This window comes from Hydra vulgaris, chromosome 13 (assembly GCF_038396675.1).
Source record: "Hydra vulgaris chromosome 13, alternate assembly HydraT2T_AEP".
NCBI classification, from domain to species: domain Eukaryota; kingdom Metazoa; phylum Cnidaria; class Hydrozoa; order Anthoathecata; family Hydridae; genus Hydra; species Hydra vulgaris.
Window position 1 is genome coordinate 12,090,536 of NC_088932.1, and position 27,333 is coordinate 12,117,868.

A 27,333-nucleotide genomic window follows, 5' to 3' on the forward strand; every position below is an offset into this window, starting at 1 on the left:
TCAGTAGTCATGTAGAGGCACTCTTTGCATGGTCTGCCTATTCAAGTTGATGTAGTGGCACTCCTTAAATGTTCTACCGATTTCAGTCAATTTGTGTACACTTTGCTGTGTTAATCCCTAAATAAATTAGTCAATAAAACAACAATGTTAATGGTTTTTACATAAAGTTTACTTAATTTTATCAACTTTAAACATAAAGAGTTGTTAAGAGCTGTTTTTTACCATAATTTTTTACTTCCAACAAGGCTGCAAGCAATCACTGTCAGAGTTGAAAAATACTAGAAGAGAAAAGATGAAGTATATAAAGCAAGATAATGATTAATAGGCAACTTAAAAGATTGCAATCTAGATGAATCAGGAAAACAAGATGAAAGGAGCAAATTACAAAAAACTGATCTTCAAAGAAAAAAACTAGAGGAAATTTTTTGGAGCACTTAGGAACAATCACAGTGAAGGATGAGACTTAGTTGAATGATGTGTAACATGAGAATGACTTTTAGTAGATGGCACAAAAGACGCTAGCTCTATAGTGCAGCACCCATTATAGTATTTATAGAAAAAAGAAAGAGAACAAACTTTATGACGGTGTGACAATGGTTGAAGGTTGGTCGTAAGAGCAGGTCCAAATATGTTTACAATGCATTTTTGCACCTTGTCTAATAGAAAAAGGGCATCATTAAAAAATTCGCTCCAGATATGGCAACAGTATTCCATACAAGAATGGATTAGAGATTTTTAGAGATAAAGAATAGAGTTTGGAGTAAGAATGTGACAAGCACAATAAAGAGATAAAGTTACAGAAAATGAAGAAGAGTGCTGTCCATTAAATTGGTAAGGAAGAATTCAATAATCTTAAAGATGTTACCTGATATATAAGAAGAGAGCTAATGGAGAAAACCAGCATGTCCTAACTTCTGTACATCTAAAGCACAATAAACGGTAATAACCTTGGTTATTACCGTTAACAAATCAGTAGAACAAGAAGACAGGAAATCACTCTAGATACAGAAGCTGGAGTGGTACAAATGTCAAGCGATGGGTCAACCTGTTTGTCAGCTATATCAGGAGGTATGATGTGATTAGTGGAATCAAAGGATGAAATTGATGAAAAATTCTTAGCAAACAATGCAGGTATGTCTTTAGATGTACCTGTATTGTTTGCTAAGAATTTTTCTTAGCAAACAATACAGTTCTCTTGTTCACCTTAATTTATAAATCTGACTTATGGTGAACAAGTGAGATGAAATAACAGATTTGCCCTTGTTATAGACACTGTGAAAAGTTCTCCAGAAGTCTCTGAAGACTTATTTTTAAGATGAAATACAAGATTTTGTGAACTAAGATTAGCTGACTTTGGCGTTAGACAAATCCTTTTTACAATGGTTTTTAGCAAAAGCAAACAAATGTGTGTTTTCTGGAGAATTTGAGAAGAGTGAGGCTTGGCTTGGAATCGTCGAGAGGGAATAAAAGATTGAACCCATGCCAGCCTGAATCCAAGATGTTACATAAGCACATTTGTGAGCAGAAAGATTTTTAACCAGGGGCCATCATGAAAAAAATCACAGAAATTGTCCCAGTCAGCTTTATGGTAGTTGTAAGAGGCATAGCACAGATAGTACTCAGTACCCTATTTAATAGACAAAGCGATTGTCTCATTACTAATAAACCCTAAGCCATAACAAAGAGCTCTAAAGTGGCTTCGACAGTGCACACCAAAAGTACAAAAAGGGACACCATTCATGCGCAACATGTTAATACTCTGATACTTTTCAGCTGTTGATGGAAGCAGCCTCTCTGATAGCTACCTCAGAGTTTGGAAAACCTGACTACCAGCCAGCCTCAGAACCATAAAACTGAGTTTTAGAGCTGTACCCTCATTAGGAGATAATAGAATTAGTTGCCTAATCATAAAAAGACAGAGTAGGTGCAAAATCCATGCATTGAGTTAAGAAGCTCCAGCATCTTAACTCAATACATCTACGCCAGCCTAATAGATTAAGGAGGGGTGTGAAGCTGGTCAACAGACAGAATCTATTTATCTCTTAAATCTTTGTTTAGGAAGCCTTCTATAAGACAGTAGCTGGATGCATTTAATGTCTGCCCAAGATGAGTATTTTTATTGAGACACCATCTCTAGCCTTTACTCAACCAAGAGCCCTAAGGCAGGGGGTGTGTTAAGTTAGAGTTGCTCTCTCCTAGTCCTTGCCTATAAAAGCGTATCCTGCAAGGCATTAGGAAATGAGGCAGGACGTACTGGGTTACATGTTACCAGTAGCTGGATAACCTAATCTGACAATATAGATATATATATATATATATATATATATATATATATATATATATATATATATATATATATATATATATATATATATATATATATATATACACATATACATATATACATATATATGTATATATATATATATATATTAAAATAAAAATTTGGTTCTTGTACTTAAATTGATTATATTATTTGAATAGTTTTTTGAACAGAAATAAAGCTAGCTACTTTTATGGAAAAAAAAAAAAAATTTGTTATGGAACATTATATGCTAATTAATAAAATATTTATAACTTCTTTGAAAATGTTTTTTTAAACATATCCTGGAAAGTTCATATTGCAGTTAACCATATTGTACCATTTCTTAGTAGACTTAGTATTTACTTAGAACAAGCAGGTGAATCTGTGCATCATGAGTTTAAAAACACATGGATTAAGTATAAGAAAAAACCACTCAATATTTAACAAAAGTCAAGTGAACTGGTAATATGAACATGCCTATTATTTGCTATATATATATATATATATATATATATATATATATATATATATATATATATATATATATATACATATATATATAATATATATATATATATATATATATATATATATATATATATATATATATATATATATATATATATATATATGTATATATACATATATATATATATATATATATATATATATATGTATATATATATATATCTTGTAAACCACTTCCCTAAAGCTGTTTATGGCTATCGCAAAGGTATATTTTTTTCATAAATATAAATGACTTTTTTCTTGTTTTTCCTGAGTGTGGCAAAGACTTTATGCCGCTACTGTACATTAAAAACTTTATGAAGCCTGTGTCTTACTTGAAAGTGTAACTCAATTCAAGCTATGAAGTTATTTCCAATTTTAGTTTTAACATTATTGCTAAATGGGGGGTTGTACCATATAGTTTTACATTTGCAATTTTGTTTTTGATTTTTGTTTATTTGCGGTTGATAGTCGAGTTTCGAATTGTATCCTGATATTACATAAAACCTCTTCATACGGTAGAATGGAATTAGTAAACAATCTATAACAAATTGGGTTATAGATTGCGTTTATAATTTTTTTAAACCAATCTATAACAAACTTAATTCATGAATAATTTTAAATAAAAACTTTAAAAATAATAATCAATTTACAAAAAAATAACTTTTTTCTTAAATAAATGCATAAAAACTATTGTTTTTAAGCTGAAAATAAAAAAAGTCATTATTTTCAAGTTTTAAAAAAGTAGTTTTTTTAAACATGCTTTTTTTGTAAAGTGATTACTGTTTTTGAAGTTTTTATATAATTTCGCTTCTTAAAGTATGTCAACCTGGTACTCAGGTTGACATACTTTAGAAGAACTTTTATTTTCAAAATTTTAGGGACCAGTCAAATTTTTAAGGGTCTTGAGCTACCCCTAAAATAATTTTTTGTTCAAAAAAATTTTAAACCTAGTGTTTTGGTATTATATAGAACAAAGTAAAGGGGTAGGAACAGGTTTTTTTCAAAAATGTTGTTTTAAGAGCCACCCTAATATTATATATATATATATATATATATATATATATATATATATATATATATATATATATATATATATATATATATATATATATATATATATATATATATATATACACATATATATATATATATACACACATATATATATATATATATATATATATATATATATATATACATATATATATATATATATATATATATATATATATATATATATATATATATATATATATATACTGAATTAGCCTGCCGCTGGGTTACATATATGAATTATCTTATAATCATCTGCTGCAAAGAAGTGCTGCTACATTGAATGAGGGTTTGGGCTGGGCAGTCTTTTCTTTTATCATTCATTATTTTTTTTCTTTTTATTTCTGCAAAAGCTGTATGCTATAAAGATAAGAAAAATAAGTAAGTTACTAAAATATATACGCTTTAGTAAATATATATGTGTATGTGTGTGTGTGCGTCAGGATAATAAAAATTAATTATTCTTAAATATAGATCTCCCAGTACTTGGCTGTGAACCAGACATTGTGCAAATGTATTCTATGAAATCTGGTGTTAGAAGAATTTTAGAAAGCTGTAACATCAGTATACCTCCTGGTGCTTTTGATGTTTGTTCAATAGATCAGGTTAAAACTTATTTTTAATATCTATTTTATAAATTAGTTTGCTCAATAAACTAGGTTAAAACTTTTTTTCAATATCTGTTTTATGGATTAGTTTTTTGTTTTGCTAATAAGGCATGTAAAGTTCTTTTTTTATATTGGCTGCTTTTTTAACATAATTTGACAAAATTGCATTTTAATCTGACTCATTTTATGCTGACCTATAACTCATGCATAAAAAATTAAATTGAATCAGACTATTGGGTAAACTTATTTTCAATATCTGTTTATTTTAATATCTTTTGATTAGTTTCTTGTTTTGCTAGTAATGTGAAAATGAAAGTGAAAGATAATAACTAAAATAAGTTATTTCAACTTTCACAAAAAGAAGTTGAATCATTGCTGGGTAGTCTTTGTTACCTGGCATTTGCCTTAAATACTCATCATCAAAGTAAAAAATTTTACAAGTTATAAAATATCCTTGCTGATTTGATGCCGCTCAACTATATCATGGCTTACAATGATACCTTATTAGTTGCATGACAACTTTTTACTTTGAATTTTGTTTTTAAAAACTGAAAACACTTTTGCTGCTTTTCTTATAGACAATAATTTTGGGGTCCTTGTTTTCATCTATTCAACAAAAAAGTTTAAATTCTTAGCTTTGGTTCATATCTAATTAGAAGTTCAATGTTGTTTAAAGTAACCAGATTGGAATGTGTTCAGTGATTTTCAGATCAGCTGCAAGTTTCTTAATAATTGCTTCTTAAGCTTTATTTTTCTCTTTTCAAATGAAAGCTAGTTGGAAGTTATGCCTAAGTAATGGGGAAATTTCAAATTCGCATAAGTACTGTTGAACAAAGATCTTGTTGACTCTAGCATAACTTCTTACTTCTTATCATCCTTAGTAAGTTTTATCTCTGTGTCTCATCTTCTAATTCTTCACTTGAAATCAACTGCATAGTGGAAAAAGTTTTTTTAATTTTATGTTGATTTTATAAAAAACTGCTGAAAAAAATAATTTTATTATCTATAAAAATCTTAACTGAGTCAGCTGAAAGTTTTATTTCATTCTGCAGCTGAAAATAGCTCTAAATATAGCAAAAATAGAATTTTCCAGAACATTTTAGTGGATTTACAGTGACCTATATAGGCATTTTTTAGTGGTTTTTTAAAGTTTTGCTCATTGATTATTTAGTGGACTATTAGAGGTAGCTGCTATAAATGGCAAGTCAATAACTTTCCAACATGTTAAGAGTGGCTAGTCGATGACTAGCCATATTTGACGGCTGCTACTAATGGCCCACTAAATAACCAATGAGCAAAACTAAAGAGGTCTGCTCAAATTGCCTATATAGGACTGAAATTCTCCTAAAGAATTGCTGTTAAATATCTTTTTCAGCTTTGTTATAGGTATTAATTGGATTTCATCACTTAGGATTTCATCCTAAATATCATTAATTTAGTTATTTGCATAATGCTATAAATAAATGTATTTATAATTTTTATAGTTTTTCTGGTTTATTTACAATAGAGCACTGTTAACTGTTTGCTGTTTTTTTTTCTGGCTTGTAATAAAATTTTGCAATTTTAGGCAAATTTATCAAAAAATCTGAATAGATGTTCTACATATATTATACAAGAAAGTTCATTTAATAAGTTTTTATTCATATTATTCATATATTTATTAGATTCATATTTCAACGCATATTTTATATATGACCTTACTTTGGTTTCGATACTCAATGACAAGAATGTTACACAGTATAAATTTAATATAATAAACTTTTGAAGAGTTGATATCAAAGAATTATTAATATTACATATTTAAATCCTGGTAACTTATGTTTTTGAGACGATTTTGTAAATATATTTTTTTTAGCTTATTTTATTAGCTTAATATATTTTGTTGAAATACTTTAATTTTAATATTTATTGTTTTCATGAGATGAAATTTATTTTCCATTTCAGGTTTTTATTCTGCAATCAATTTTGATATAGATTTGACCAAGTCAAATTATTCAAATTAAATAGCCAATATCCTCCATTGCTCATATTTAAAAAAATTTTATTACACTGCAGTGTAAAAGTCTTTTCTGCTTTGCAATGCAACAAATCATTGCATGCATATTGCATGCAATAAATCATTGCAGGAAATCATTGCAGACTGCATGCGAATGGTAGATTATTGCAGACTGCTTGAAGATGGTAGCTTTTTTGCTTTATTAAAATTCAATTTGGATTTATTAAATTTCAATGTTATCTGTGTCTGTAGAGCAACCTTAGAATGCTACAAAAGAAAGAAATGCAGCAACATACAAAATTTAAAGATGGAATATGGACTATGCTATGAGAGCCACTTGTTGATCCAAAAATTGTGCTCATGCTGCTAAACCATATTAAGTTGGGCTTGAAAAAGCAACATGTAAAGGTTCTCAATTGAGATTCACTTGCTTTTAAATACTTTCTAAAGTTATTTTCCAACTTATCTTCGGTCAAAATGAAAGTTCGCATTTTTGTTGGACCTCTAATTCAGAAAGTACTTAAATCAATGGATTTTCTGACAATCTTAGTATTACTTAGAGAAAAGCATTGATTCAACAAAATTGTCAATAGGTATCAAAGCAACCATAAAGCTCAAAATTACAGGCAATTATTGATAATTCTAGTAATATTTTTCACACTATGGGATACAGAATGTCTCTTCATATGCTGGACACTCTTCTGAACAAAATCACAGAGGGTACTCTAATTACTCCTAGGAAAAATAATCACTCCAAAGAATAAGGTGAGCAACTCCACAAAGATGTAAAGGAGATACAAAGGCTATTACAATGATAAATTTATTGGGGTCTATATCAGGAGGCTAATCAAAAGTAAAACCTCAACTAAAACCCTGACTCCAAAAAAATTCCAAGTCATTTTTTATGTATTATATTATTTTGTCAAATAATAAAGTACATAAAAAACTTATAATATAGTCATCTATGTTGATTTAAAAAGTTTTGAAATTTGAGAATGCTTAAGCCATGTTAAGAAACAAAAAATTTGTTTTGATCATTTTAAAAATGAAAACTTATATTGAAATCAAAATTTTTGAATTTAGTTATTTTATTTTTATATTCATCAGCTTTAAAAATGGTCAAGTACCAATTTTCTTTTTTTTTTTTACTAGAACTTTTTTAAATTATTTATAAAAATTACTACTATAAAATACATAATGGCGTCAAGAATGTATAATGGTATCGAGAAACTCTTTCATTAAAAAACAAAATCTTAAGAATTGGGCAAATTTAGAAAATTGTGAAAGTGCAACCTATGATGACAAAACATAAGTTTATCTTTATTTTAAAATCAAAAGCTTTTTAAAAAATTTTAAATAGGTAATTTTCTCTACATTTTTTGAATTAAGCACCCTTAAAAAATGGACAGGTACCAATATTTCTTCAAAAAATTATTTTACAGAATCCATAATAGGAGACTTGGGTATTTAAAATTAAGCCAAAATAGGGCATTTTAGGCAAAATTTAAAGCATTGTAATTTTTTTAATGTTTATTTAATTATTTTGAGTTAAGAGCTTTTTTTAATTGTTTTGAGATTTTTTTAATAGGTACCACTGGTTAAATTTAAAGTTAATCTGAAGGACAACGGAAAAAATTAGTGTATATATATTAGACCATTTCAAAATTGTATATAAAAGTATTTATTTGGGCTACCCTTTGATTTGATATGGTTTGTGGTCAGGAAAATTAGTTCAATGTTAAATAATGTGTTTTAAGAACAGCTCAATTAACTTTACTTTTTAACAGGTCCCTGATATTTAAAAAAGAAAAATTTTTCAAAAGTATGTCATGTTGAGTCTTAAAAGTAGCAAAATTATATAAAAATTAAAAAAAAAAATGATCATTTCATACTACGATTATTATTTTAGATTTAATTGCATAAAAACTTTGGTTTTTTAACTAGAGTTACAAAAAGTGTCTTTTAACAAGTTTTTAATTAAAAAAAAAAATTTTCAATTTATTTTTTATAAAACAATTATTATTTTTGAAATTTATATATTATTTTGGTTCTTTTGAATATCAGGTTGACCTACTTTAAAGAACTTTTTCTTTTTTATTTAAATTTTTTTTAAATTAGGACCCTGTTGAAAAGTAAAGTTAATTGAGCTGTTACTAAATATTGGAATAATGCTTTGAAATTTTAAGGATTTAATTTTTTCATCAATTAACAACATTTAAACATCTAGCCACTTAATTATTATATATATATATATATATATATATATATATATATATATATATATATATATATATATATATATATATATATATATATATATATATATATATATATATGTATATATATATATGTATATATATATATATATATATATATATATATATATATATATATATATATATATATATATATATATATATATATATATATGTATATATATATATATATATATATATATATATATATATATATATATATATATATATATATATATATATATATATATATATATTGATATTTTTGTTAAATTTAAAAAATAGAAAGTTAGAACAATCAAATTAAAACAAAAATTAAATCAAATAGTCAAAAATACAAAATTTTAGAAAAAAAGACATGAAAATTGTAATTTGATAAAATTCAATAATAATTTAAATTTAGTAGTTAATATAATAAAACAATAGTTTTGGTGACGAAAGTATGTTTAGTATGCTATAGGAATGTGGGGAAAAGAAAAAAGAAAGGAGAAGAAGAATTAATATTTAAAAAACTTTATTATTATAATTGTTTTATCTAAACAACTAAAAATATTACACATAATGAAGCAGAATCAGTAACAATGTAATTGGGCTTATAACTGACAAAGATAGCTGTAAAAATATCTTATATATATATATATATATATATATATATATATATATATAATAATATTAATATTAATATTAGGGTAACCAAATAAACACATGATGTCTATAAAACGTTAAAATAATGTTTGGACAAAAGGTTTAGTTTTGGTTGATTATCTGTTCAGAATGAAATTCAGATTAACATTTAGAACAAACCTCCATTAAACGTTGAGATTCAAATCTATTTTCAATAGACACTAGATAATCTGTATCATGTTAGTCAATACTGAGAAAGATGGTCTTTTATTATGTGATATCACTTATATACTAATGTGGGTACCTTCAGCATACACATTAGTATATAAGAAGAATTATAGATAATCAAATAATAAAAAGAATTATATAGGATCAAATGGTTGCATAGACTCAATAAAAATAAAAAAAATAAAAGTGTGACTTTTTTAATTTTAGACTATTCCAGTTGAGAACTGCAATACCACACAAGATTTAGTTAAAGTAATGACACCAGAAGAGAACTTAAAGTATGGAAGCGATACCACACAATTAATTAAACTAAAATAGGGATACCAGATGAGAAATTAGATGATGTCATATGGTACCACACAATCTTTGAGAATTTAAATTATACTAAAAAAGTCAATTATATACATCTCAGTTATTAAATAAATTTATTAATTCAAATTACTAATCGTCTATAAAAGTAAAATACAATTTCTTGTGAAGACTTGAGCTGCAATACTAAATGATACCGTTGATACCAAATGATACCAACATAACCAATATTTTTAATACCAGTATTGCGTGATCTTGATAATAATGCTGTAAGGTATCACACTGATACCAGTTGAAAACAGTGACTTGATACCAATTATCTAGTTTCAACTGATCTCAATATCGATACTGTAAGGTATTGCACTAATACCAGACTATAAATCAAGACTTGATACTGATTGTCAAGTTTCTAATTTTTGACACCTATTAAACATATTTTAAATGTTTATTAAATGAAGAAAAAGCCTTTTTAAATGTATATAAAGCATCAAAGTTTAGTATAATATATGTTTAAATATTTATGTACATTTTGAATTAATCCTATTACTATTTTATCGAAAATAAAATAGTAAAAGGCTGTGGTCGTTCATTTCATATTTTTACTTAACGATGCAATGCACTAATAGTGAATATCTAGTTTTCAGTAATTTACTGTTAAAAGTACCACAAGATTACTTGTGGTATAATAAATATGTTTAGAACGTAAAAATTTTAAAATTAAAAAAATTAAAATACTTTTAAATTTCAAAACATTCAAATTAGTAACTAAAAAAAGAAAAAAAGTTTATTATTATAAATTTAAATGTTTAAATGCTTAAATTGCTTATGACTTTTAGACTTATGCTAGTCAATATTCAAAATGCTAAATCAACGTTTAAAAAAATAAAGTAAAAAAATAGTCATAATACAAATACATTAAAAATACATCAAAAAGCTTGAGTTATTGATTCAATTCAACCGCCATTGTTCAGTTAATAATTAATCCCTAAATGTTTTTCCCATTTTTTGACCAATATCAACAAAATATTGACCTAATCTAGATGTCTCTGTGTTTGCTGGGTACTTAAAATGAGACATTTTTTTATTTTTTAAGTCATTTTTTAATAATCAAATCAGCAGTAAAACAAAAAAATTGAAATCTGCAATTTTTGTCAATTTTAAGGGTTGTTATAATTTTTGATTTGTAAAGCTTATATATTAGGAATATTTGCATTTATTCCAATTATTTTGTCAATAGACATCAAATCTTTTCTTCATACTTAACGTTTTACATACGTAACAAAAATTTTATTTTTTTGTAAATATATTAGTTATATCAACATAACAGAATTTTAATTTTTTAAATTTTAGAGCTGTTATTACCAAGAAACAGTTCAATATAAAATTTTTCAAAAATCAATATGTTGTTACCATAGTTATGTAAATTTACAAAATCTTGCTATACTATAGTAATATGTTTTTTTAGCTACATGTTACTTTAGCGATGTTAGTAACAAAACATATCCATATCTCTCGTTGGTTGTTCAAAATGAATGATCATTTTGATGGCAGAGGGACTGGTAAGTAAATTATTTTTGTAATAAATGTACTTTTAAGTAAATTATTTTGATGACAGAGGTACCAGTAAGTTAATTGTTTGATAACAAAAGCTTTGATTGTAAATATAGAACTTAAAGTTTTAATGTCCCTGTCAACCACTTGAAGTGTCAATATAAGAAGTCACATCTTACAATTAACTTTGTGTTATTAATATTTAGTTTTGCATTGCAAACTAATATAAAAAATTTTTATTTATAATTTTTTTTTATTTCTTGTTCATAACTCTTACTTTCATTTTTTTTCTTTATACATAATTTTTTTACTATCTTTTTTTTCAAATTTTTTTTATAATTCATTCATTTTCGTTTTTTAAGTTCTTAAATAATAAGCAAATTGATTTGCCTAGCTATTTTTATTTTTTTTTGGTTTAATCCCAACAAGGCTGCAAGCAACCACTATCAAGTTAGGAGTTATTAGAAGGAAAAAAAAATAGTTAAAGAGGAAATGATTGACAGACTTGAAATGTTGTTGGCTGTATGAGTCAGGAAAACATAAAAAATGGGATAGAGTTCCAAATGATTAAAGTGCGAGGAAAAAAATTAGATGAATGAAAGATTTTAGAGCATGCAGTGACAATACAGTAAAAGAATGAGACTTTGCTGAATGATGAGTCAAGAGAGAATGAGTTTTAGTTAATGGAACTAGAGATCCTTTAAGCAGTGCTCCTTTGAGCTGTGACCATGAGAGTATTTATGGAAAAGACAAAGAGATACAACTTTATGATAATGGAAGAGAGGTTCAATCTTGGCAAATAGAGTGGATCCAACTACGTTTACAATGCATTTTTGGACCTTGTCTAGAAGAGAAACAGCATTAGAAGAACCATCCTAAATATGACAACAGTATTCCATACAAGGATAAATAAGAGATTTGTAGAGATAGAGAATGGAATCAGGAGTAAGAAAACGACAAGCACAATAAAGAGAAGCAACTTTAGCAAATGCTAATTTAGGAATTTATTGTATATATGGTTTTCATGAGAGGTCAGTAGTGAATTATAATCTAAGACACATAAGAAAGAGGACTCAGCAAGAGGATTGCCATTCATTAATATAGGAATATTAACAGTATTGTGATAGTTGTTTGCATTAAATAACTGAGTTTTGTTAAAGTTAAAATTCACAAGCCACTACAAGCCCCAATCTATTACAGAAGCAAGATCAGACTCAAGATTTGCTGCTTGTTCTAAGCCATCATCTTTTTGCTTTTAATTTATTCATCATCTTTTAATTTATTCAAACATAAATCATAGCTGTATACATAATTTTTATATTAATTAAAGAATTTTTATATAAATTAAAGAATTTTTATATAAATTAAAGAATTAAAGTTTTATGATTATTTTGCTCATCTTCTTTCAACCTTTTTTTACTTTTGTCTCTTTTTTGGAGTCAACCTTGTTAAGTCTATGACATGTTCTTCGTTTTTTTTTCTTTCTTTTTTTTTTTTTTTTTTTCACTAAGATTAATGCTTTTTCGTAACTGTGCAAATAAACCAATGGTCCATTGTACATTTGGTCAGTAAACTAACTGTAAGAGATATTAGGTTGCTGCAAAAATAATCTCGTTTTTCATATTTTATATTTTTGGATGAATTTTTGAATAAATTTATTATTGGCAGATGTCATGCTATATGTTATTTAAAAGCGCGTTTTTCGCTTGATCTAGTTATCGTATTGGTTTTGTTTTATAATAATTTAGTCATTTTTTACAGGACGTCAAATCTATCATGGACAAGAGACAAATTCGCACGATTTTTCTGTTCCAGTTCAAGATGGGCCGAAAAGCTGCCGAGACAGCTCGCGATATCAACACTGCATTTGGCCCAGAAACCACTAAAGAACGTATGGCACAGTGGTGGTTCAAAAAATTCCGCAGCGGTGAGGAGAGCTTTGAAGATGAAGAGGGTCGCGGACGCCCGTCTGAGATTGATGACGATCAATTGAGAGCCTTAATCGAAGCCGACCCGCGCAAAACCATACGAGAGGTTGCGGAAGAACTCAACGTTCATAACTCAACAGTTGATCGCCACTTGAAGCAAATAGGAAAGTCAAAAAAGCTTAGCAAATGGGTGCCGCACGAACTGAACGAAAATCAAAAAAATCGTCGTTTTGAGGTATCGTTTGCTCTTCTTCTGCGCAACAAAAACGATCCGTTTCTCGACCGGATCGTGACGTGATCCACCGACTACCACTTTTTCAAGCATCTCGACAACTTCCTCCACGAGAAATGCTTCAAAAGCCGAGACGATGTCAAAACGACCTTTGATGACTTCATCGCTTCCAGGACTTCGGAATTTTACGCTACCGGCATAAATAAACTTGTTTCTCGTTGGCAAAAATGTGTTGATTGTAATGGTTCTTATTTCGATTAATAAAGTTTATTCTATGCTGAGTTATGTTTGTTCAAAGTTAACGGTTGAAAAACGAGATTATTTTTGCAGCAACCTAATAAATCTAAAAATATTGAGTAGTGAGTCTTTACTCTCTGGTAGAAGAATAAATGCCAAAAGAGCTAGTATTGCATTATTTAATTTAGATATTTCCTGAAATTTCACTTTAGGAAATATTCTTTAAAAAAGGAGAATACCCGAGGCAAATGAAATAGAAATTTCATATCATCACCCTATCCTGCTTTTATCTCAGTAATCACTTCTTTAACATTCTTAAAGTTCTTTATGAGCTGTTTTTAGTTTTTTACAAGTTCTAGCATAAATGGATATTCAATTTTGGGCGATGTGTTGTTTACTCAAAGTTCTTCATCAGTTACTACGCAAAGGACTTGATCAAAGACATGATGTTGACAGCCAATGAAACATGGATGATCCATCTAGTAGGTCTAGTGCTTATAAATTATCTTCTCTCTTAGCTAGTTTAACAGTTTCTTTAATAGTTGATCTGAATATACCAGACTGTGAAGGTGTCTGAATGTTGATCCTATTTTGAGATAACTGTCAACAAATGATTGCTGCTTTTCTAGTTGATAACTTTGAAGATGTTAATGCTCGGTTGCAGTTATGGTTTTTCTATAGTGCTTGTTGGTACTTGTGGACTTTTTTTCTAAATCTTCAGACTCTTGATATTCTGCCAAGAATATATATATATATATATATATATATATATATATATATATATATATATATATATATATATATATATATATATATATATCTATATATATATATATATATATATATATATATATATATATATATATATATATATATATATATATTCTTGTCTTGATAAGAAGCAAACACTCTCTGATTGCTTGGAGGGGGCATTTGAGCTTGAAAAGAATCTTACTTCTGTTACAGCATCGAACTCTTAGTGACTAGTAAACTTCAACTCAGATAAAATTCAGTTTTTTTCAGCTAATTGTTATCGCAATAATCTGATTTTTATTTTATTATTTATTATATTTGATTTTCTTATATTTATGAACAATAATGTATGAGACATCTCCCTTTTGACTTTTAGGATTAACTCTTACTTCCAATCTTTCTTACAAACGATGTATCAAATCCATTGCAAATTTGGCATCTGTTAAGGTTGCATTTTTTTATCATTCTCACCACTTTCTTACTCCGGATTCTATTCTTTGTCTCTATAAATCTTTAATCTGTCCTTGTACCCAGCAAACATTGTTTTAGTGGATTTGCAGTGGATCTATATTTATTATTACTGTTATTTAGGCAATTTTGAGCCTATATAGATCTACTGCAATTTTGAGCCAATTGCGTGAGTGTGTGTGTGTGTGTGTGTGTGTGTGTGTGTGTGTGTGTGTGTGTGTGTGTGTGTGTGTGTGTGTGTGTGTGTGTGTGTGTGTGCAGATGTATATATAGAGGGTGATTCAAAAAATAATACTTTTGAAAAATATCTGCTGATCTGCTGACACCTGCTCAATATGTTCAATGTAATAAATAACATTGAATAAAAAAAAATTTTTAATTCAATGTTAAAATATTTACTGACCCTCAAACATAAAACGGGTCCTTAATATTATAGAAAAAAAAGTCTTCTAAAAGTATGTTGGTCTCAAACGAAACAAAATTGAATAAAATTTTTTTAAATAATCATCATTTAAAAATTTCATTTTTAGCATATAGATTTCTTACATATAGATTTCTTACATCAGAGAACTATTTGGATCCTAATATTTTCTCTGTCTCTACACCCAAATTATGATCCATTATATGTTGTATACTTGTAAATATTTTTGTTTTCAAATTTTAAATGAATAACATAATTCAAATCATCAAGCTTGTAAATTTTTAAAAGGCTATTTTAATTTTTAGCATATTGTGATGTTTTACTTCATTTAACGTGTTATCAGCAAGTTTTAAAAGAACAAGAAAAGTATGGTGAAAATTGGAGTAACCAATGGGCTTATGATGAGTCTTATAATAAGGTCTCCAAAGTTATATTTTGATAATTTTTCTGATAATTTGTAAGAAATAATAATTAAATGTTTTAATTTTGTTGTTGTTGTTATTTTTTTTAATAGTAGCTTTTCTTTGTAAATAGGTTCTTAAAGAAATACCAAGCATTTTGAAAACAGCTGTCCCTGTTGATAAAAGTGTTTATGCAACATGGAAAAATTTTGTTGAGTCTTTTCTAGTGCAAGGTTGATTAAAACTTTTGAAAACTTGTAATATAATATTATAAATGAGTAATCCATTGTTTTAAATAAGAAAATTTAAAAGCAAAATAATATTATAATACTATTAACTTTTAGGAAATAATTGATTTATAAATAATAAGTTTTATTTAATTGATATATTATTTATTTATCACTTCTTATCTTATTTTTTTATGTATTATTTATTTACTGATTATTTATTTCATTTTTATATTATTTATTTATATATTCATTTAATTGTGTCCCTGCCGCAGTGGTTAGAGCGCTTGCTTAAGAAGCAGGAGATCCAGGTTCAAAAACGAGCTCTGGACAAATTTTCGCGTCACGGTAAGGAAGGAAGCGTGAACTTCCTGGTTAAATGCACTTCCGCGGTGCTCTGTGACAAGACCGTTAGGTCTTCATGGGGCACCTAAATTTAAAAAAAAAAAAAATTTATTTTACTTATATATTATTTGTTTATCAATTATTAATAATATTAAAAAAAAAAAATTTTTTAACTTAATTTTTTTAACTTAATAAAAAGTTATTAAAATTATTTTCCTAACTCTTTTTAAAATGCACGTGATACATTCCATTTTCTTTTCATTCTTTTTTGTTGTTGTTGTTGCTGTGTTTATCTCTGTTTGGTTGAGGAAGCCATTACATTTGGTCATTGAGGTCTACTAGACTTTTTCTTTTCATTTTGGTGTTATACTGCATCTCTTTATTCTTTAGCAGTGTTAAAAAAAAGTTAAAAATTAAAATTTTTTTAAATACTGCTTTCTTAGCTGTGTTAAAAAAAATGATTTGGTTGTGGTTTTATAGAAACTGGTTTTACTATTATAAGCATCAGCTCTTGAAACAGGCTGTTGGTGAGCTTTTTGAAACAAAATTATGAATCATTGTTATCTTGTTTTAAAAATAAAATAATAAACAACTAAGTTCATGTTTTTCTTCTGATAAATGAAGTCATTAAACTTATGTTTTCTTCTGTTTAATGAAAACTGTTTCTATAAAATAAGTTATAAATGTAAAAAAACTACAAAAATAATTAAAATTTAAAATCATTTAAAAGTATTTACTTTTATACTAGGTGGTGTTATTGAGGCATATCCTCCATCGCAAAGTATAACAGGTATTACAGCTAATGTTTTGATTGAACCAGATGGTACAATACTTTTGCTCTCTGTAGCTGACCAGGTACATCAATTAACTTTTATAAATAAATAAATAAACATATATATATATATATATATATATATATATATATATATATATATATATATATATATATATATATATATATATATATATATAAAGAAAGAAAGATAACTTAATTTTTTTCAGTTTCACTCCTGTTCTCCATTAAAGTGTTATGGTTATACATTACCACAATCTTCTATTGATCATAATGCAATCAAAGAAGCTACACACAAGATTGTGGAAGCATGCAAGTTAAAAGGCATTGTTGGATACATCTCAATAGATTTTGTAACATTTATGAATAATGCTGTGAGTTGTTCTATTTATATTAAGTTAATTATATATAAGTGAAATGTATATATTTTTTATATCTCGATGTCAGAAAAAATGACACTGGGTCACATTTTACTATTGGTAACATAGTTTATTATATACAACAAACAACATGTTTTGCTGCTTTGTGGAATCTGGGTTTTTATTGTCTTGTGTATCTTGATACACAAGACAATAAAAACCCAAAATTATCTTGAAAAAGAATAGAAATGTTGATAAAGCCTGATAAAAATATTATTATACATGTTATAAAAATAGTTATGGCATAAACTGCATTTATTTTTAGACAGGGTACCAATTTAAAAAAAATATTTAGACTTCTAGAGCTCTCAAATATTTTCTAAGAAACTATCCAATATCTATCAAAGTATTAATAACTCTGTAATACACAGTAAATGGGTGTACTATATTTCCCTTAATAAAACGTATGTCAAGTGTTAATAAATCAACCTCTCAATATTGTTTTGTTTTACTTATACATTAAAACATTGTTTTATTTAAACAAATTTTAACTGCAACTGTTTTAAGCATTTAACAAAGTCTTAAGACTTTGGTTTATAAAAGTTAATTTTTAATATTTTACTTATAGCAATCATTGTTTTTGTTAAAGTGAAATTATATAAAAAACAAATCTCAAAGTTGGTTATAGAGCCAAGCTATTTAGTTAGATAAGCAATAAAATCACCAATTATTACAATGGCAATACTGTGAACATTTCTGAGGCAGACAAAATGGCAAATTTTGTCTGCCTCAGAAATGCAGTTAAGATATGGTTTAAAAAATCTTGAATGAATTTTTAGTAATATAAAATTTTTATTAATGTTATTTATAATATTACAGAAGTTATATGATATATTATTCTTAATATTAAATTATGTGATATTAACAAATGATAAATAATAATGTGTAATGTCGATGGACTTTATTTGATGGTTAGTATTTGGTCTCAATGGTTTTGAGCATGGTTTTAATTTTTTTTGAATGGTATTAGATTTTATTCATTTTTAGTTGCTGATTGGTGTTTTGTTTTAATTATTTATGGCTGTTGATAGTATTATCTATACCAGTCATACCAGATATACTAGTCACACCAGATATACCAGTCATACCAGATATACTAGTCATACCAGTTATTCTAGTTAAAAGTAATTGTTAGTTAAAAGTGGTTTAATAGGTCTACGACATATTATCTATCAATGAGTGTTAGTTACCGATTGTTGTTATTTATTAACTTTTATTATCTTTTAAGTGTAAAATTCAACTGTTAACTTGTAGTTATTAGCTATTAAGTGCATAGACTGTGTACTTGTGGTTAGAATTGTTGTTGTTGATGATTGTTTGGATTTATATAAAATTTGTTTAATTCAAAACAACTTAAGTGATGAGACATAATACAGTGTTGAGACATAATACAGTGTTGAGAATAAGTGTTGAGACATAATACAGTGTTGAGAATAAGTGTTGAGACATAATACAGTGTTGAGAATAAGTGTTGAGACATAATACAGTGTTAAGAATAAGTGTTGAGACATAATACAGTGTTGAGAATAAGTGTTGAGACTACAGTGGAATTTGAAATTAAATGAAAAAGTAAATAAAAGAATTTTAATTTTAATAATTTTTTTTCAATTTTTATATTTGATATTGTTAAATTAAAAAAATAAACATCATAACTTTTTTTTTAAATCTTATTTTATAATAACACTATTTAGCAATTTCAAGATTTGTGGCCAGTGGGCTTAAAAATTGGATATACATCTAGCCATGCTATGTTTAATTTAATAAGTTACTTTACTGGAGGCCAACTAGAAAATAACAATTTTGTTGTAACTGTAAAAAAAAGTATTCCACCAAGAGTGTACACATCTTTAAGAAAAAAAGCAAATGGACTGCATGATAAGGTATTTTGAATGTTTTGTTTTAAATTTACAAAAACATTTTTGTATAAGTTTACAGTTTTTATTTTTATTCCTAACTTTTATTTTTCTATTTAAATTTTACTGCTTTTAAGTTAGCTTAGCTTTTTAAATGAATCTATTTACAATCTTATATAAATTTTTGTATCACATTGATATCAGAATGGTCTAGTAAACGAGTTTTCTTGTTATTTTTGTATCACACTAATGAGAGAATGGTCTAGTAACTGAGTTGTCTTATTTCTGAATTTAAAAAAATAGTTACAAAAATAGTCATAGTCTTCCTACCCTGAAGGAGCACCTTGGTAGAGTTGGTCTTTTACAGAATTCTTTTCAATTGTCTCTAAACTATTTAATCAATGCTTAACTAAGTCTTGGTATATTCAAAGGTTTTCGATAAAGTCTTGCATGCTGGACTTCTCCATAAGCATTTTTCATGTGGTGTATCTGGGGAATTTTTTAAAATTATGAGAATGCGCCTTTTTTAAGGCACTAATAAAGTTGTCGTTCATTTTCCTTTTCAGTAACAAATGTTACATATGAGGTACAACAATCATTACTGAAAAGGAAAAGTTTTTTTTATATATATATTATTATTGATATTCCTCGAATTCTTAAATTTAAAGTGGCTGCAATTGCTGGCAACACAACTATATACTCCAGTCTTGAAAAAAATTCATTACTTTTAGATACCTTAGAACAGGCAGATTATCTTGAATCTGATCTCTCTTATGCACCAGCTTGGAATTCGAAGTGGGTTGTGAATTTTTGTGAAATTTACTGCTAACAATAATTGCAACATTGTTGATATTCCTAAATTGATGAATGGCAACACCCTTATTGGGTTGTCTACTTTATGTCTTCTTAGATTATTATTCAATACTGCCCGCTCATGGTAATTTTATACACAATCCAAAGTTAGCATCTGCAAGGTTGCCTCTCTTTATTGTAGTTGCCATTTTTTTACTCCCTTTTTCATCCTGTACCTCTACTAATCTCTTTGTCCTTGTATGGAATACTGTTTTATTTGAGCTGGTTCTTCTAATGATGCTTTTTTCCTATTAGACAAGGTCATCGCACTTCAAAATCTTGCTACCTAATTGCACTAAACAGTTAGGCAGATGCTTTTTACACAACCTATTTTCCATTCAATTTTCGTTCTTTACATCCTCAATCTTCACCACAATCAGTGTTTTATTTTATAGTAAATTACATTATTAATAAAATAAATATTAGTTTGTTAGTTTTTGTATCAATTGGTTGAATAAAATAATAAAAGTGAAGCAGGCCTTTTTATAGCAGCCATTTAATAGCAGACTTTTTATGGCAGCCATTTTAAAGTTATTATTTAACTAACCTCTTTAATTAAACATTAATTAAACTGAAACATCTGAAAACAACTGATATTTCAGATGTTTCAGTGTTAATGTTTGAACAATGACAAAATATCAATTTATTTGCAAGTATGTATACATTTGAATATCAATTTATTTACTATTTGAAAATGAATGATGAAAGAAGGCAAAGTTTTGTTATCCTTCTCAGTAGTCTTTCTGTAGATCTCCACAAAATCAACCATTTCAGTAGTGAATTAATTTAAACTGATACCAATTTTGAATTTTTCAAGCACTGATTGCATTTTTTCTTGTGAATTAGAGTTGTAGAATGAAAATTATGACTAATATCTTCGCTCTTATTCTTCAATAAAAAGATGTCTATGCATTCTAAAAATTTCTGCTGTGAAGAAAATTTGTCAACAAGAACTGCAGTTGATGAATCCATTAAAGTGTAAAACACTTCTTCTAGCCACTGATCTTTAGCCTGAGTAAGCCGCTCATCTTCTGTTTCATCGAAGTCCAGTCGTTTCTTTCTGCAAGTCCTTTTCTCAACAAATGTTTGCTGTTCAAGCTGAGTTTCAGTTGCAATTTTAACAGCAGATAAAATAGCATTTTGACCAGCACTGTCCCTTAGTACTTGATGCTTTTCCAGTGATACATCGATAGACATTATAACAATGGAAAAATCAAGTGTTTCTCCTTGAATAATTTTATTTAGGGGACCCAAGATAGTAAAAATTTCTTTGAAGAGACATTAAGTCACAATTGTTTTTATGACTGAAATCGGGATAAAAGACCTTGTGCTTCACTTTGAATATTCATTTTAAATTCCATGTCATTGAAAATTTGTTCAAGGCAATCAATTACTGCAGGGTATAGTGTCAGCAGTCAATCTGTAGCATTTTGTAAGGCACTGAAATAAACACTGTGGGTAGCAGCCAGTTCAAGAGACTGATAATCTCAAATATATTATTTCGTTTCTTTGAGTTTCCGTATAGAAAAGTCTTTAATTTCTGCACATCACCAGGCTTGTTTTCTGTTCCAAAAAGGTTAACAAAAACAACAGAAGATTTTGCACAAGCTTTCATAACTAGATTTGTTCCATGAGATCTACAACAAATATTTATTGCCAATGGGAGAACACTGCTTTAAATGTGTTGCAACTCCTTTGTTTATTCCTTACATATTGCTCACCATCAAAAGACATACCCACACACTTTTGAATATCTACCTACGATTTTTTCACTTATTCCTACACCAGTAGTTGTTTCAGTTTCGACCATTGAAATCAGATGTTCCTTTACAACTGCCTCTTCTGCAGCAAGCGTAGCATAACGTAATACAATAGAAGTTTGCTCACAGAGTAATATTAGTGGTGTTATCAGCTATAGTGAAAAGAATACTGAATTATTTACCTCTTTGAAAATATCCTTCTTGACCATCTGTGTTATAATATGAATTAGCTTGTTTTGTGTATAATCAGAAAGAAACGTAATTCTAGCACCCCTTCCAGAAGATTGTTTTTGAATACTGTAAATATTTGAAAGTTTTTCATTCAGCACCTCATCATACTGACTGAGTAAATTTAACAAGTTTAGAAATTTACCCGCACCACATTAAAAGACTTCACTTTTTTCCGAGACATTATAAAAGTTGGCTTCCTCATTTCCACGTAAAGAAATACTCTTTGCGATTAAATACCGAATAGCATCAATAGCTCGTATAAGGTATTGATGTAATTTCTCTGCTTTTTTACGTTTTTTGTTCATATGTCTCATGGTTTCATTATGTAATATTTTATCAATTGTGTAGTCTGATAATGCATGACACATTGCTTCAGCAGCATTTCGATGGTTTTTCTTGGTGCAATGCTTTGTTATGATGTGACTTAAGTTTGACCAATTATCAAACCCATCACATAAAGAACTTGTGTCCTCTCTTGATCCAAAGCATAAACAAACAATGCAAAAAATTTTGTCTAGTGATAGAGAGTAGGTTAGCCATGATCTTTTCTGCACAACTTCAATGTCATTAACTTTAACTGATTCAGTGTAATGTACTTAGATAACCTTGAATGTTTTGTTGGCTGATTTGGCTCTAATACAATAAATTGCTTTTTATCAATCATCTTTACATTTTCAGCTCTTCAGCTCTAGAAATTAAGCTGGAACATTTTCATTGACATTTACAACGTTGTCTGGTTGCTTCTAAATAATCTTTTCTGCTAGAGTTAGGTCCGCCGCTGCAGTTACAGGCACTTTATAATTACCCATTTCCACAGTCACTCTCTTAGTTTCAGTAATGTTTCGGTTTTTGAATGTTTCTGAATATATTGTAGTTCTGCTCCTTTATCTGCTGCAATTGTGATATCTTGATTATTGTCTGTTTCTTGTACAGATGATTGGTCACTAATCTCTGTTATTGGCTCTGTTTCAATAATAGGCTTATTTGTGATATTCACAATGGATGTTGATGTTAAGTCTACATTCTCTGTTATTGTAAAGGATGTCCCAACTTTTCTCTGTATTTGTGGCACTTGCACTGACGCGAGACCTGCCGTTAACTTTAGTTGTTTTGGATCATTACCATCTGCTTTCAATTCATGTTGTCTTTTTGATTTTTTTTTTCAGCACCAGATTTGTATTTCCATATTGCCTCTTTTTTTTCTTTTTTTCTTTTTTTCCTTCACCTGAAACATAAATAAATATAAAATTCAAAATATGTTCTATTATAGAAACTAGGGCATTGGATTCTTTCGTTTGAGTTATAACTACTATAGGTTCATGGAATTTATAAATAGTCGTACTGTTAATAAATTCCATGGACCGATAGGGAGTGGACTGGAGCATATTGAGTAGTAGTGAATGAAAGTAATAACTAAAGTTCATTTAACACGCAATTTTATTTATCAAGCATATATTAACCATATTTATCAATGCAAAGCAAATGAATTCATTCACTTTATATATTTCTTGTTTTGAACATTTCAATAACAATTTTCTTTTTTTTCTGTTGATGGGATGGTTAATTTCATCAGATAAAGAGGAGACATTGTTTAATTGTTCGTCACTACAATGCTTGTTTTCGGTATTCTTTTCATTTAGCAATACGTCTGCCTCTACCTTCTTCTGTTTCAGCCGCCCTTGCCTTAACATATCGTTTTCTTCGTTTTTTTTAGCCGAGATGCTTGTTGCTCAGTTGATTCATTTGCTCTAGCTCGAAATTTCCGTTCTCTTTTTAGAGCAAGACAAGCTAGTCGATCAACTTCAGATCCCAGCCTGCTTTTTTATATTTAGCTTTCTTCTTTATATTTCTACGTTGATAAGATATTATTTTTTTACTTATTTACTTTACTTTTTTACAGTATAAAATCAATTTCAGGTCAACAACGTTTTTTGTTATTTTTTCAACAGCGATTTTGTTTATTTACGCTAAACAAAGTTTGTTGTTTTTTGTTTGTTTTAATTACTTTTCTTAACTATTTCTTTTATTTACGTTAAACTAAAGTTTAGCGTATTTCTTTTATTATTACCGCTGACCTAGTGTTTGTTTTGCGTGGACACCAAACAAACAAACAAAACCGACGTGAAAGCAAGTTAAATAAAATGTTGTAAAAAATGCCCTGATAGAAACTTATAGAACTAAAATAAATTTTTTCTCTTTGAGGATTGGGGGCCCAGTTTCCTGAGCCAGAATCAGGGCCCAGTACAAGTCCTCGTACCCTCGTACCACCACGTCCCTGATTTGTATTATTTTCAAGTATCATTTGTATTATTTTTATAGAAAAGTGAAAGGTGTTTCCGCCATTTTGTGTTTAGTTCAAATTTGTACCATTCTAATTTAAATCATTTGCAGTATGGCGTGTTTTTTCAAATATGCAAAGCAAGAAATATTGGATACAACGAAAAGGTATGACAAATTAAATGATGGAAAAATAAATTAAATAGAAAAAGAGTAAACTTCTTATCTTTTTTTTTTATGTTTTTTTTAATGAATAAAGATAAAATTTTAGAGAAAGCTTGGTACTGTATTTGCATTGTTTGATAAACATCGTAGAGACTCAATCGGAATGATGTAAGTTTCCTAATAAATTCTTATAAAAATATTCTTTGTATACTTTATAAATATTCTTATGAGAAAATATAATACCAATTGTTTTACTATTATTAAGAAAAATTAAAATCATATAAATGTTTTCTTTTGAATTGATATATCATTTATATCAATTGATACATCACCTTGCGGATTGACCAATTATTTAAATGATACATCCCTGTTATTACCACCAATCTAAAAAGAAAGCTGCTATTGCAGATATTTTTATTTTTTTATTTTATTCTTTTTTATTTATTTTAAAGGTATAAAAAATACAGGTAGTTATTAAAGCTGGTTTATCCAACTAATAAAATAATGGAATTTCATACTGCAGATTTATGCAGTTTTTTTTGTTTAGAAAATAGAGCGAAGGAAATAAACTTGTGCAGTGTAAACTAAATATATTGACTAATATTGATGTTACCCAATAATAAAGTTACTTTGCCGATCTAATTCTACGAAGATCGTACCTTTGCTTAAATTATTTTTTGATAATTTTTGCTTTTAGTTGTAAAATAAAATCTTCACTTTTTTTAAAAACTAATTTGTGTTGTGTAGTTTTTTTTAATATATTTTTTCACTTTTTATAATAAGCATTGCCCAACAAAAAAACTACTCAATGACACAGCCGGAGAAAGTATATATAAATTTTATAGTTATATAAATTATTATAATATTGACTCTCTCTCTCTCTCTCTCTCTCTCTCTCTCTCTCTCTCTCTATATATATATATATATATATATATATATATATATATATACATATATATATAAATTAGTAAAAACACTTATTTATTATGTTTTTACTAATTTATATATATATGTATATATATATATATATATATATATATATATATATATATATATATATATATATATATATATATATATATATATATATATATATATATAATATATATATATATATATATATATATATTATTGCTCTGTTCTTTAAGAACATTGAGCACTCTCTTTGTAAAATACACTAACATAATTTATATATTTATATGTATATATATATATATATATATATATATATATATATATATATATATATATATATATATATATATATATATATATATATATATATATATATACAAAAACTTTTTATTTCCAATTTCAATCTTATCAAGTAGTAATATAAAAGTTATATATATATATATATATAACTTTTATATTACTACTTGATAAGATTGAAATTGGAAATAAAAAGTTTTTGTTCTTTTGTTTAGAACGAGTGGAGATACAATGCAACAAAGCGTGTCTAGTTTTTTATCGAATCTTTCTTCTATTCATCAGGATATTTCTTCAACAAACATGCAAGGATTGACTAATTTTCAGGTAATCTAATTGCTAATAATGACAAGTTTTGATGCTACCAAGAAAATATGCGGAATTTCAGTGGACCAATATAGGTATTGAGCGGACCGCTGTATTTTTGCTTATCGGTTACTTAGTGGATCATTAGTGGCAGCCGCCAAAAGTGGCTAGCCGATGAGTGGCCACTATAAAAATGTCAGAAAATTATTGGCTTGCCATTTATAGCAGCTACCACTAAAGATCCAATAAGTAACCGATGAGCAAAACTCCAATGAACTGCTATGAAAAGTTTGTATAAGTCCACTGCAAATCCACTAAAACATTGTTTGCTGGGTAGCTTAATATAAGTTTTCAATACATTATTTCTTTTCAGGGTATCTAATTATGCTAATTATATCTTTATATGGATGTCTTTATAGGATGCCATAGACGATTTGCGTTCCATTTTTAGAGAAATGGAGATAAATCAAGAAATGATTAAAGCTGATAATTCAATAGTTATTTCGTCGTCATGAGATTTATTTTCGGACTATTTCTGACTGTTATTTTTATCACGGTGTTAGTGTCATTCGGGTTGTTAGTTACATAACAGAATTTTGATTGTGTTTACAATTTATTTTGAATGATTGCTTTATCTGGTTTAATTTGTTTTATTGATAGTTTGATCATTCTGTTTGGATTAAATATTTAAATACAAACTAGTTTCAGTTCTCCCGAAACATATATTAAACCAGCGGGGTTTAAAATTAGTGGCTTGTAAGTGTTGTTATTATTACCTATTAAACGCATTCGTTTGTGCGCAATTATTTTATAAGATTATTTCAACATTATTAGTTCAACCAGTTAAAATATTAAAAACGTAGTTACATCCATAAGTATCATTTTTCACACAAATCTATAAAAAAAGAAAAAAGTAATCTATTAGAACTAGTATTAATCTTTCAAAAAATGTTCCAATAATTCTATCTTTGCTTCTTGAATTAAACTCATTTTTAACAAACACTAGACTTAGCGTAT

At 27.4% G+C, this 27,333-nt stretch overlaps 1 protein-coding gene across 1 annotated transcript in view; it reads left to right on the forward strand.

Moving 5' to 3' along the window:
• LOC105849103 (IQ domain-containing protein H) overlaps positions 1-27,014 on the forward strand; it is a 103,784-nt gene extending 76,770 nt beyond the window's left edge. The window contains exons 20-30 of the mRNA XM_065816592.1: positions 4,343-4,473; positions 11,354-11,447; positions 15,784-15,896; positions 16,013-16,112; positions 17,200-17,306; positions 17,454-17,618; positions 19,355-19,543; positions 24,679-24,804; positions 24,908-24,969; positions 26,229-26,337; positions 26,736-27,014. Coding sequence (XP_065672664.1) covers positions 4,343-4,473; positions 11,354-11,447; positions 15,784-15,896; positions 16,013-16,112; positions 17,200-17,306; positions 17,454-17,618; positions 19,355-19,543; positions 24,679-24,804; positions 24,908-24,969; positions 26,229-26,337; positions 26,736-26,831 — 1,292 coding nt within the window. The 3' untranslated portion in view covers positions 26,832-27,014. The remainder of the gene's footprint in view (positions 1-4,342; positions 4,474-11,353; positions 11,448-15,783; positions 15,897-16,012; positions 16,113-17,199; positions 17,307-17,453; positions 17,619-19,354; positions 19,544-24,678; positions 24,805-24,907; positions 24,970-26,228; positions 26,338-26,735) is intronic.
• The last annotated feature ends 319 nt before the right edge of the window (positions 27,015-27,333 follow it).